The 13753-nt window shown below is 39.0% G+C and overlaps 1 protein-coding gene across 1 annotated transcript in view; it reads right to left on the bottom strand.

The window, feature by feature from the left end:
- csmd2 (CUB and Sushi multiple domains 2) overlaps positions 1 to 13753 on the bottom strand; it is a 358433-nt gene that overhangs the window by 20405 nt on the left and 324275 nt on the right. The window contains exons 61-67 of the mRNA XM_047382994.1: positions 13476 to 13649; positions 13110 to 13283; positions 11545 to 11618; positions 10537 to 10648; positions 10185 to 10364; positions 2715 to 2780; positions 2311 to 2472 (exon numbers count right to left, since the gene is read on the bottom strand). Coding sequence (XP_047238950.1) covers positions 2311 to 2472; positions 2715 to 2780; positions 10185 to 10364; positions 10537 to 10648; positions 11545 to 11618; positions 13110 to 13283; positions 13476 to 13649 — 942 coding nt within the window. The remainder of the gene's footprint in view (positions 1 to 2310; positions 2473 to 2714; positions 2781 to 10184; positions 10365 to 10536; positions 10649 to 11544; positions 11619 to 13109; positions 13284 to 13475; positions 13650 to 13753) is intronic.

Raw genomic sequence — 13753 nt, 5'->3', positions numbered from 1 at the left:
GATGAAAACATATGGCAGAAAGAGGTCCATCTATTTGTTACAACATAGAAAATTTACTTATTGGTCCTAGTTTATCTAAATATTTCACATAGTTGTTTGGGAAATACTGAACCCACTAGGACATACTGTATGACAACTGAGGCCGGCATTACGCAGGGGCAAGAAAGGGCAATGTCCCCTCAAACAAATGTCTGGCCCCCTCAAATCAACTCTCAATCACACAAGTCCTTGACTTGCCTCTCCCTCCACCTCCTTCTCCTCCTACACCTTAGGACAAAACACAGTTGCGTGTATTTGATGAAAATTTAAAAAGATAGATCATATTTCTCCTATTTTAGCTTCCCTTCATTGGCTCCCTGTTAAATCCAGAATAAAATTTAAAATTATCCTCCTCACATATAAAGCCCTTAATGATCTAGCTCCATCATACATCAGAGATCAGATTGTTCCATATGTTATGTTCCTAACAGAGCACTTCGCTCTCAGACTGCACGTTTACTGATGGTTCCTAGAGTCTCTAGAAGTAGAATGGGAGGCAGATCCCTTAGTTATCAAGCTCCTCTCCTTTGGAACCAGCTGCCGGTTTTGGTCCATGAGGCAGACACCCTGTCTACTTTTAAGGCTAGGCTTAAAATTTCCTTTTTGATAAAGCTTATACTTAGAGTGACTTAGGTTATCCTGAGCTATCTTCCTTATTTTTTTTTACTTCTGCCTTCCTCCCTCCCTGTTGGATGGAGTAAGGGGGAGTCAGGTTTAGCCTAAACCAGCTCAGTTATGGTTGAGGTGCAAACACACCCTCCATTTCTACTACCTGTATGACCCCTTCTCTTTTCCAATGGTTATAATCAGTCTGACAGAGAGAGGTATCCCAATCCTTGTGGTTTTTAGCATAACAATGACCATCAGTGGGCTCTAGATGAACAAACTTTATCCGTTTATTATTTTACTTAGTGCCCCTACACGTGGCTCTGGCACTCTGTGGTTTTGTCTGGCCTCCCCGGCGGCTCCGCGCTGTTCCGGACCCTTTGTGGGGTGCCTTGAGACAACATTGTTGTAAATAAGCGCTTTATAAATAAATAAACTGAAACTATCTCTGTAGTTATGCTGCTATAGGCTTAGGCTGCTGGAGGACATAATGACCACTTTCACCCTCTTCGCTACATTCTCACACTACTCTCCAATTTTGCATTATTTGCTGTTATTTCAGTTTTTAACTAAAATGTTCTCTCTCTTTTCTCTTCCTAGAAGCTACACCTGGCTTGACTCTGTGTCTACCTGTGACACCGTCCTGGAGGGAGGCATTGTCCAAGCTTCTGCTGGCAACAACTTAATGCTCACCTTCTACAGATGATCCACTTGGCCCTGTCTTTCAGTGTTTACCCTTTCTCTCTCCTAGATATAGCAATTGACTGAGCTTTTACTGTAACAAATTATATGTACTCTCTTTCACACACTAACCTTGAAAACAGGCTCAAAGTTAATCTGTTCTTTCTTTCTAGATAAAACGACTAAAGGAGCTACATCCACTAAGATTGACTTTTTCTTCTCATAGAAAGTTCTCCTGGATCAGTGCTTCTGTGTTCTTCTTGTGTCTCTGCTCTGTTCTCTGTTCTGTCCACTGTCTCTACATGCTCATCCAGGAGGAGTGACTGCTACAAATCTCTGACTCGATTCAATCTGCTGTGTTTCCTTAGATAGAAAAACTTTTTATCCAATTTGAATAAAAAGCTAACTCCGACTGCACTGTTCAATGGTTAGGATTAATTGGAATGTATGTACCTGACTTTTGTGAAGTGCCTTGAGATCAACCAATGACCATCACTGATTGATGATGTCAAGTTCGACAGATTCTCTTTTTCAAAATAAATGAACTATTGATATGAGTAAAAAGACAACATTTTGAGATTTTGAGATGTGTAGGTTTTTACTTTTCTGCCACATAATGAAAACTATTTTCATATAATTTTCCCATGAGTAATTTCTATAAACCCTCCAAAAGTTGTGAAAGCACACCAGATTTTAACAACCCGCCCACAGCTATTTTTTCCCCAGCTACTTAAAAGAAGTGTTTAAAAGACACCCAACTTGGGGGAAACCAGTGCAGTCTGGCAAATTGTGCAGCACCACACAGTTTACCCCAGTCCCATAAAGAAAATACTAATCAACCACAACAATAAATATGCCAGAGCATAATGTGTACACATGATGATGCCCCCTTCACATTTCTGCCTGCCTAGAACCGGCCCTGATGACAACCATTTTACAGAGAACCCTTTTGTAATACTTCTCTATAAATTAGAGGGTACGTACCTGCTAATTTAAGCTCCACCCCACTGTGGTCGATCAGCGTCCCGTTAACTCGGTTGCTAAAAGGTTCAAAGGCAGTGATGCTAAGCATGGCTGGCTGCTTTTTTCCCAGGTACTCATAGGAACCCCTCCAGAGGGAGTTTTTAGCAAACACACCACCGGGAACTGAATGACACATTACAGTAGACAGCAACCGGTAAACAAACTGAGATGTTTCAGGTTGTAAAGCTCTTAAATCACTGAAATTGAATAAAGTGACACACAATTATTGCATTTTAAATGATAAAATTTTGAGTATAACAGCCTTAAAAATTCTAAACTTTTATCTTAAACAATGAAACTACTGACTATATATCTTCTTGTTATTACAACATGTCTATCCCGAATACAGGGTGTACATGTCCTACCTGGCAGTTTAGATGGAGGCTCTTGTACAGTGCCCACAGGGATTCTCCCACTTGGCCGATTATCAGCTGAAAAGCAAAGAACACACACAAAACAGACAAACTTGAATTGAGCAAAACATGTAGGTGTGGTCTGTAGTTTAGAGAAAGTAAAACCACAAGCAGTTGTGACAGTGTTCCAGGGTCTCCTTAGCAAGTCCATCCCTACCCACATCCCTGCTGGTGCGCTGTGCACACCGTTTGCCTGCTGTTTCTTATTGGGTCATTAATCATCAAAACACAACAGCAGCTACACAAAATGTGTACACTAGACTTTTTAGGTCTCTCCACATGATGAATATTATGAAATGGGTAATATCAATGAAGGCTGAAAAAGTAATTGAGTAAATTGCTTCTGGACTAAGACATTTTGCCTTCCAATTATGAGAGCTACACTATATTGCCAAAAGTATTGGGTCACTTCTCTACACACAAGTTAACTTTGATGACATTCCATCCTTATGACTATGACTTTACTAAGAAACTGAACCGCCTTTGGACCAATAAGAATATCAACTGTTTTAGGAAGGCTTTACGCAAGGTTTAGGAGAGTGTTTATAAAGATTGTTAATTATTCAATGTCGGACATGATAATGTGCTCATAGTCTCCCCTATAACTCATCCCAAAGGTCAACCTTCAAGTTGGGATGAGGTGCAACCATTTTAGTACTTTTACATCAAACTCCATGCCTTTATTGACTATGCTTTGTGCACTGGTGCAGGAAGAGGCAATTTCCAAACTCTTCCCAAAAGTCAGAAGCATGCATTAGTCCAGAATGCTGGTGCATAAAAGTTCATTTCACTGAAGGGCCAAGCCCACATACCGAAAACAATTTTTTGGAATAATACCTCTGTTGCAAACATTGCAATAGACATAATGCAGTCACACAAGCACTACTCTCCTGGCAACCTCCAGGTTTTTTCGCTGGATCGCCAGACAGATCATTATTATTTTTCACTCCAGAGAATATGTCTCCATTGCTCTAGAGTCCTTTGGCAGCATGCTTTACACCAGTGCATCTAACAATTTGCATGTCAACTTTGTGATGTAAGGCTGAGATGTAACTGCTCAGCCATGAAATCCCATTCCATGAAGCCCTGTGCACACTTTCCTTGAGCTAATCTAAAGGCCTTGGCTATCTGATGGCTATCGAAGGAAATTTCACTTCATGCTACCTGAAGCACCTCCCACATGTTGGATTGACCTAATGGGCACTTATTATGGACCATACGGTCAAGTTGGTCCCAGAACAGCTCAAGAGGGTTGAGTTCTGCTTCTTCGCTAAATAGTTCTTGCATAGTTTAGAACTATGCTTGGGTCATTGTCTTGTAGAACAAATTTAGCTCCAATCAAGCACTGCCCACATGGTATGGAATGGCATTGCTAAATGGAGTGATAGCTCCCTTTATCTTGTACAAATCTCCCACTTCACAAGCACCAAAGCATCCCCAGACCATCACGTTTTCCTTGATTTTTTTTTTGCGTCTCACAAATATTCTTCTTTTTGATGCAAACACCTCAAATGTAGATTCATCTGTCCATAACACCATTTTTCAATCTTCCACTGTCCTGTCTTTATGTACTTTTGCCCATCTTAACCTTTTCCTTTTTGTTGGCTAGATATGGCTTTTTCTTTGCTACTCTACCAAATATGTCAGCATCCTGACGTCACCCCTTCACTGTCGAGGTTGAGACTGGTGTTGTTCAGGTACCATTTAATGAAGCTGCCAATTTGAGGAATCTTTGAGGTGTCTGTTTATCAAACTAGAGGCTCGGATGTGATAAACCTCTTGCTCAGTTGTGCACCAGGGCCTCCCACTTCTCATACAATACAGACATTACATATATTGATCAAAGGGACATCACCACTAGCAGGTCTTGCTTGTAGCTAATAACACCTGTGGTGGCCAGAGTGAAGCCTTCCTGTGAAGGAACTTGACTCATGTCAAAAAGCAGCCCAAGTATCCCCTGCGGGGTTTTGGCTAAATTAGATAGACAGTTTCATAGCTTCATTGGAGGCACTTTAATAATGCCTTACAGCTCACATGGGACCACAAGACTACATCACTGTAGTAAACACACACCTACATTGATAAATAGAGAGAAAAGGCTTTGCTCACAACTGCAAACAAAGACAGCTATTCTGATGATATTTTATAACTGTAAAAAGCATATAAAGACATATAAATGCAAACATGCTTCCATGCTTTATTAGCTGCCAGTCTTTTGAGCTGCCTTTCCATCACTTCACCCCCAGACAATGTTAATGTCCTGTATGTGCAATGGCCAGTTTTCTTCCTTGCCTTTACTCTTAATTGCATGATCTTAAAAATAACCAACCCTGTATATTTCACAAACAGATTGACAAGGAATCCATATTATGACTATCTACCTCCATTACATCTTTCTTCTTTACTCATTAGCATTCTGCTACCCTAGACATTTGTGTGCTGATTATTCGTTTCTTTTTTTGTTTGTTTTGTATGTATTCAGGTTGATGCTTTAGGGAGTAAAGATAGCAGTCTATTAGCCAGCTAGAACTTGTAAGGGGCCCCATGCCATTTGTAAGATGTAAATCTGAGTACAAAACAACAGCATACAGATGTTGCAAATGCACCTTTTTGTTAGATATGTGTATATTGTACATTGTAAATTGTAAATTTGTATATTCTGTAATGCAAAAACAGAACAAAAGAGCAAAGTGTACCGGAGTCAAATTCCTTGTTTGTATGCACGAACTTGGCAATAAAGTTGATTCTGATTCTGATCTGCTCAACCAGATCAATGGGCAGCTTTGGCCTAATCAAGTTTTGCACCTTTCTTAATCTTTCAAAGCAAACCTAAAAAACATGCTGTATATATACTTTTTATATACTGTAGTATATAAAAAGTAGGGTGCATAAAGTTAAATTAAAATATTAGGTCATTTCATTCATTTTAGCAAGATTATGTCAAAATCATAGTGTCACAATCAATCAGTTTGTGCTAGTTCACCCTTCATTAGAAGTAGTTATAAATTCAGCTCACACGTTAAAACTATCAATTCATTTTTATAGGTCACGACTTGTCAAAATTGACAGTCCTAACATGAACAGATTAAAGCTTGCCATCTCTTGAGATAAAGACTCAAAAAGATCTGTTAAAGGATTTCCTGAAACAATAAACAAAATAATTCAATCACCACCTAACATCTGCAATATAGTCTCAGTCAACTTAATTTGCATGTGTTTGCTACTCTTCGTAAGTCTGACTGTAAAAAAAAATGCCAGTTTATGAAGTTCTAAGTTTACAGAAAATATCAACACTTATAAATGTGCTCATTGAACTTTTTAGTTTATAGATTCACAACTTTGCTGGGCAGTGTTCTTCAGTGTTCTCCAACTGGGCAATCAGCAGAGCTGAGTTTTCTAGTTTTGGTTTTGGGAGCTTCATCCAGTCTTTGCGTTAGAAGAAGCCTAAATTACATATTTATATTTAAGTTATTTTTTAGGTCTGTATGGGCTTTTTTGATGACTATAGGGTTTCTTAGGAGCAAACGTGTTCTTTATTCCTCATTTTTAAAACCAGACCTGGTTTTTTTTAGTATAACCAGACTGTTATACTCAAAAGAAATTTAGTTCTACCCATCTATTTGATTGACAGACTGAACCCTTTTATTTTTTAAAACATACCTCCTCTTCATTCCTGCCAAAATGCTCTACTTTAACATTATTAAACTACAGGGTAAAGGACAGAGCTGAGTTGGAACAAAGCAATAACTGGTGATTACTCGGAAATTATGAGGCCACATGGACATCAGAAGAAGAAAAATGCAGGGAAATGTAGGTTCGGAGTGGCACCAATTTAGTTATGATTCTGTAAAACATCACCTTTGGTGAGAGATGCACTGTCTGACTTTTTAAAAATACATAGTTCTTGCTTCACTCATGTAGTTTGGAGGAACCAATGGCAGCCAATTGTTGAATATTTACCAGGGGTGTGACGATACACAAAAATCATGGTTTGGTATATTTTCTTGTTTTAAAATAATGGTTCGGTATGTTTTCGGTACCCTTCAATCAAGAAAAATAAATAAATATATATGATTTACTTTTTATTTCAGTCAGCAGTTAAGAAAATATCTTTTTTCTATTCCTGAAATTAATTAAATTTTATAATGTTCTAAAACTTGATGGAAAATGGAAACTATAGAACTGATTAGGAGATTTGGGTGGATTTGTTTAATGAATAAAGTAGCATAAGCAGACATAGCCAATGCTTTAATAGATAGATTATACAACAACATAACCATTTGAAAAAGGTCCACGTTGATGTTGAAGTTTAAAATTACACTGTGCCCATATTTGAGTACAAAGCCTGTTTAAATTACTTTGGAGTTGTTTTTATATTAAGAGTTTAATGTGTAGTTTACCAACTACACATAAATATCCCCTCTCATTAATAACGATTTCTCCAACTTGTCTTTGAGAAGTGGGTGGATTATGCCCATTAGTAGTTTAAGTTTTGTCAGATTGGATGGAGAGCATCTGTGAACATCAACCTTCGAGTTTTTCACGCCACGGTTTTCATTTTTTTTATTCTATTAGGTCTGGACTTTGACTGGGCTAGTCTAACACATATGCTTAGTTCTAAACCCATACTTTGTAGTTTTTGCTTTATGTTTAGGTCATTCTTCTGCTTGATGGTGATCCTTACGTAAATTTCATCCATTGACAAAACCCTCCCTAACTGAGGTCTGCTAGGAATCTCTGCTCCCAGATTTCTAAGCCCTCACTGTCCTCATTGTGCTGCTGGAAACTTTCGGTTTGACCTGTTCAGCCATTGTGGTCCTAAATATTTTTGTAGTTGCTTCTTGAGTATTTTTTAGCATTTCCTAGCACTGCAATGTGCAGTAAAATTGGTGGCTTGTTATTCTCTCTGCTACCACGGCAAACACTTTTTCATGCCACTGATATACAGCTGAACACAGCTCCAATAGAACCTGGTGATGAACAAGTACCAAGGAAGCCAGCACTGGGCCAGGGAGCCAGTAATGGAAATGGTGGCAAAATGAACTGAGTGGAGTGGAGCCGGCCGAAGTATAACACATGAAAAACCCTGCTCAGAACTTTGTGGCCGGTTGATGAACATTCCAACGAACCATCAAGGACAATGGGCTCTGTGACAATGTTTCATGGACTTACTTTGCACACGCTCACTCGCACACACACACATGCTCAAGATAAACATATGCACCCCCTCACACCACCTTCACCGTTCCCGGCATGATGTTGTTTTGTCAACTGTTGCTTCTTTGTGCTGAGGTTTTTTTGCAATCTCAAACTGTATCCTGCTAAGGATAAAGGGTGAAATATGATTTTTTTTCTCCCTCTACTTACCTAATGTGGCCTCTTTTCTCATCTAACAAGGGCAGCGCCTGTGAGTGGGCAGCGAAGCCTCGGTGACCCGTCTCCCTTGTCTTGTGTCATGATGTATGTTTGGATGGGTTGTACTGGAATTCTAATTTCCCCTCGGGGATCAATAAAGTATCTTTGAATTGAATTGAATTGAATTTGAATCTCTCAGGGACAACAAGGACTTCTTCTCCTTTAATTAAACAATGTACAAAACAGTACATTGTCGCCCCCTAAGAAGCTGTAGTGAAACCTGTACATCTATGAGTGGAATATGAGGATTTAACTGAGATAAAAACAGTATGACTATGGTTCTTTTTCCTGCTCTCGGTGGAGGTGGACGCTTTTTCTCTGTCTCCCGCACCCCTCCCATATCTGCCCTGCTTCAACTCTGTGTCTTGTCGTTTTTTTTGGAGCCTCTTTTTGCACATCTTTCAAATTCTTCCAAATATGGATTTGGTCAGCTGGTCTCTCAATGCAATTGATCAAATGTTCTCGACGAGAAGACAGGGGTCGGGAGAGCCCACTTGCCCGGACGAGACATTTTTCTCCGGATACACGATGGACTCCTGGCAGAAGTGGAGGATTGTGTGTCTGTTGATAATGTCAGTCGAGGATGTGGAAGATGTGTATATAATTGGATGTTTGATATCAGGATTTCTGCTTTTTGGAGTCAGCGGTTACCTGGCATATCGAGAAATTCGGAGAATGTCAGCAGCTGTTCTGGCCATTGTAAGGCTGCCTGGCATGTGTGATGGGATCTTCAGAGCGGTCAACACTCAGACTGAGATGTTACGTGAGCTGAATCGCAGACTGGATGTGATCCTTACACAGGATCGCAGGCAGGTTGCGGTTCCTGGATTCAGGGGTGAAATGGGATAAATCCTGGAGAAAGTTGTTTGCTCGGATCTGGCAGAAAAACCAGGAATTTGGCTGTTTGGATTCACCTTTGAGAAGCACCAGCGAGACTCTCAAGGCTGACGGAAAATTAAGAGTCAGCCTAACCCAAATAATTATTGTTTTTCTGAATCTGGCTCCCCTGCACGGCCTTGATGGCTGGCTATCTTCAACCTCTCCTGGAAGTTATGTAAACATGACGCTCTGCTCCCTCTGCCCCCTCCCTTCCCTGAGGACATCTGTGGACCTGCTCAGAACTTGGACGGTTGATGTATTCCAACGAACCATCAAGGACAATGGCCTCTGTGACAGTGCTTCATGGACTTACTTGCACACACTCACTTGCACACGCACACATGCTCAAGATAAACATATGCACCCCTCACACCGCCTTCACCGTTCCCAGCATGATGTTGTTTTGTAAACTTGTTGCTTCTTTGTGCTGAGGTTTTTTGCAATCTCAAACTGTATCCTGCTAAGGATAAAGTGTGAAATATGATTTTTTTTCCCTCTACTTACCTAATGTGGCCTCTTTTCTCATCTAGCAAGGGCAGCGCCTGTGAGTGGGCAGCAAAGCCTCGGTGACCCGTCCCCCCATTGTCTTGTGTCATGATGTATGTTTGGATGGGTTGTACTGGAATTCTGATTTCCCCTCAGGGATCAATAAAGTATCTTTGAATTGAATTTGAATTGAATTGAAAAAGCAGGCTTGTCCACAAGGTCCGAGTGACTTGTGTTAAATGATGCTGAGATGATTGTTATGAGCTAAATTGTTGTCCTCTGTTATTTATGTGACTTCTGAAAACATCAGTTTTTAAATTTTATTTAGGGGTATCTGAAACAAAACCAGTCCTTTTCCCTTCCCTTCATAACTATTCACTACTTTGTGTTGTTGTATTACATAAAATCCCAATGAAAAACATTAACATTTGTGGCTTTTATGTGACGAAGCGTGAATAGGTTGAAGTGGTATAAATATATATATTTTTTAAGGCACGGTCATTTGATATTAAAAACATAAAGTCAATTTGGACAACTTTGCTGCACTAATATGAAAAAAGTGCATGTGTGCTCATGCTTTCAAATACTGAATGATGTACGTCTCCATGCTGTTTTACAGATTTAATATAACCATGTCCATACCTGCACACAGTGGTGGTTTCCCTGACCAGCTACCATCGGATCTGCAGGTTCTGTGTTCTGATCCCCCAGCCAAATAGAAGCCAGCCTGACAAGTATAGATCAGTGTGTAACCAAGGGATGGCAGTTCAATGGCTCTAACATCAGCCTGAGCAGGTAGCTCTGGCTGGCTGCAGTGGTGGGCTGGGGAGAGAGAAAGATAGAAAGAGGGATTCAAATACAAAGGGAACAAAAACAGAATACTAAAAATAGCATAAATGCTTTAATGGTGGGAATTTTAATTCACAATTAACATCTGTATTCTACTACAAGTGTTTTTGTGCTTCATTTTCAGTATGAGAGGTTGTGTGCTTACCAATGCACTCAGGTTGAAATCCACTCCAGGTTAGGTTAGGCAGACATGTGCGTGAAATGGAGCCCTGCAATAAGTATCCTTTTCTGCAGTTAAAGAACACAGTGCTGCCAATCTATAACAGAACACATAAGAAAAAATTATTGCAGGAGATTGTTCACATAGTCAGGTATTACCCATGAAACAAGTGCAAATGGAAGAGATGGGTGAATTTGCATAGTTTTTTTCCAATTGGAAGAACTGGATTTCATATCAAAGCAAAGACATCTGAATACAAATTTACAAACAGCACTTTTCAGAATATCTTTTACAAACAAATCTCAAAACCATGTATCCTTGTTCATAACTTTTCATTTATGGTCTGCTTTTTCTAGGTCTATCATGTAAAGCCTCAAAACAATACACTAAAGTTAGTGGTAATGTAATAAAATGTGAAACAACTTCAAGGGATGTAGATTCTTTTGCAATGGACTGTATTACTTAACAAATCTCTATTAGACTGACAATTTTAAATCTAAGTAGATGAAAATATAAATCAATATCAACTTTTTTAAACTTAGCTTGAGATCACTTTCATAGTTTCTGCAATGTTTCTCTGAAAGCAACTCTGAATAATCAGAAGGCCCTTTCTGCAAGAGCTTTACTTGTCACTATGGGAATTAATTTTATACTGTCCTCCTAACAACATGCATCATGAGTTTAAATTTGGTAGCTCTTTCTAATGAATGCTGCACATATATAGTCAAATTAGCTCAAAATATTCTGGAATCGTAATGGCATCTAAGTTAGGCCCAGAGGGTTAGTGTGTTCACTTATACCATCGATATTGCATTAATCATTCATTCTTAACACTTGTAGTCCAAGCTGACAAAAAACAACTTACATTACAATAAGAAGGGGAAGTACAGGATATAGTACAAAGGCAGAGGAATAAAATGACCTTTTGAGATTTAATTGGATTTTCTTGTTCAGTATATGAACTCAATTTCCTGTGTGGCAACATTTTCACACCTGGTAGCCTTGGCTGTTGTTCTGATTTCCAAAGAGTGGAATGCCTGGGTCTCCACAGGTAGTGTGACTTGGATCTGAAACAATCAACAAACAACTCAAGTGACTTCTCCCATTTCATATGCATTAATTTCAACAGTTCTGGCTTTAGGTTCTTTTTTGATTTGTATCCTGTTATTTTGTTCCAAGGCTAAACACGTGCAACATGAGAAGGATTTGGATACATTGTCAGAATCAATATGACTGATCTTGTGATGACATTTAAAGCAAAAAGTCCTGTGACAGCAGTGCCATGACTCTCCCAACGACACCTAAGCTCAACCTTACTGAATCATTAAGGACTACAAGAAACAAGAGAAGAAGCTGTGGGATGTCTGGAACAACATGCCTACGTAATGCATTGAAAACTTTGTACAACTGCTCCAAGGAAGAACTGTAGTGGACTTTTAACAAGCCTTCCTGGGAGCAGTTTTCAATCTTCCATCTATTTTTTTTTCTTGGTGTTTTCTATTTTGTTATGTGGTGATATAACATTTGAAGATGATAGCATTAATGGTAAAGCCCACTAACAAATTTTGATATTAAAACTCATGCCTATTATGCAGAACAGGATTTCTGCTTTGAGCTTTCTGCAACAAACATAAAGACTTTACCATTCTATACATTTTGGAAACTGTTTTTATTTCACCATACTACAAGAGTGTTTTTTTAATCCAGCTTTTACAATAAAGACAATATTTCACTTCAACAAAAATACTTTGTGCTTGGTCTTATTAAAGCCTGTCTACTTGTGACATTGACCCAAGTTAAGTTACAGTAGGAAGAGAAGGATTTACTGGACTTGAAGCAGTAATCTTGCAATCTAGAAGCTATGCAGGAAATACTTTGTACTGGTGAATTTAAAATAAAGATGTTGTCTGTTGGTTAGAGAAAAATGGTGACAGTTATACACAGCAAATTAAAAGAAAACAGATTGAATATAAACTGTGTTTCAAAAAATGTCACATTTAACTTGTAACAATTTCATGTTCACTTTGATTTTTACCATTAGGCAGTCCTTCTAAAGTGTTTTTACCTAATCCTCAGCAACCATTTTTACCTAATGGCAAGGCATTATTTGTCTCTATTAAAAGGTGCTTATACATTTGCAGGCATAACTCAAATGTTATCAGCAGAATATTGCAAATTCAAATGTCACATCACCAAGACAGGGGTACAGATGTAAAAGATGTAGTTAGTACTACAAAAACAGATAGTACCTACTATATTTACCTAATAGTTTTATTGGGTAAAATATTCACTTTTATACAGTATATAATACAGTTTTCAAAATAATTTTCAGGGACCGAAGAGCAGATTTTATGTATAGATAAATTCTAAAGACAACCACATAGAAACATCTTTTATAAGAACTGGACCTCAGTGTTATAGGTGTTATAGTATTGTGTGTCATAAAAGCACTCATGTGAGTCTTGTAACTATCATTTTGTAGAATGCTTCAATCACAATACAATTCAAAATACTGATATACTACTTAACATAATTTGGTGAATGAAATGGTAGTTTACCTATACAGGAGGGCTGTGTTCCACTCCAAGTGCCGTCATACTGGCAGTACCTCCTGGCTGAGCCAACCAAGATGAGGGGAGGGTTGCAGGAGAAAGAGACAGATGAAAGATAGGTAAAACCACGGTCCTCCCTTCTGCCTTGATCTGGCATTCCTGGGTCTCCACAGAATACAGCTGTAACAAAGCAAAGGAAGGGATAGGGGACAAATAGAGACATAACATTAGGTGACCTGCAACACGTTGGCTTTTAATTACATTCTCAAGAGGGTAAGATACATCCTGTAGGATATGAACATGGATACATGGGTAGAACAATCTCAGAAACTAATCATAATATGTAAAGTATTTCAGTGGGGTGCCACTTACGAAAGCACTGTGGTTTCTCTCCGCTCCAGTTGCCGTTGCCCTGGCATGTTAACACAGTGGGCAGGGACAGCTGGTAGCCTTGGTTGCAGGAGTAACTTATGCTTGAGCCCCAGGTTAAGTCTGTACCAACAACCTGCCCATTTGGGATAAGGGGTGGTGGATCACAAACAATTGCTGCAAAGAGAAAAAGAAGGATATATATAATTTTCTACTCTCTCTAGTAATGTAAAGCAGTGACACAAAAAGAAAACATAAACAGCATGGAGACTAAAAACCTG

The sequence above is a fragment of the Girardinichthys multiradiatus genome, chromosome 13 (assembly GCF_021462225.1).
Source record: "Girardinichthys multiradiatus isolate DD_20200921_A chromosome 13, DD_fGirMul_XY1, whole genome shotgun sequence".
Taxonomy (NCBI): Eukaryota; Metazoa; Chordata; class Actinopteri; order Cyprinodontiformes; family Goodeidae; genus Girardinichthys; species Girardinichthys multiradiatus.
The sequence above is the reverse complement of the archived record's forward strand: the minus strand, read 5'-3'. Positions and strand labels throughout refer to the sequence as shown.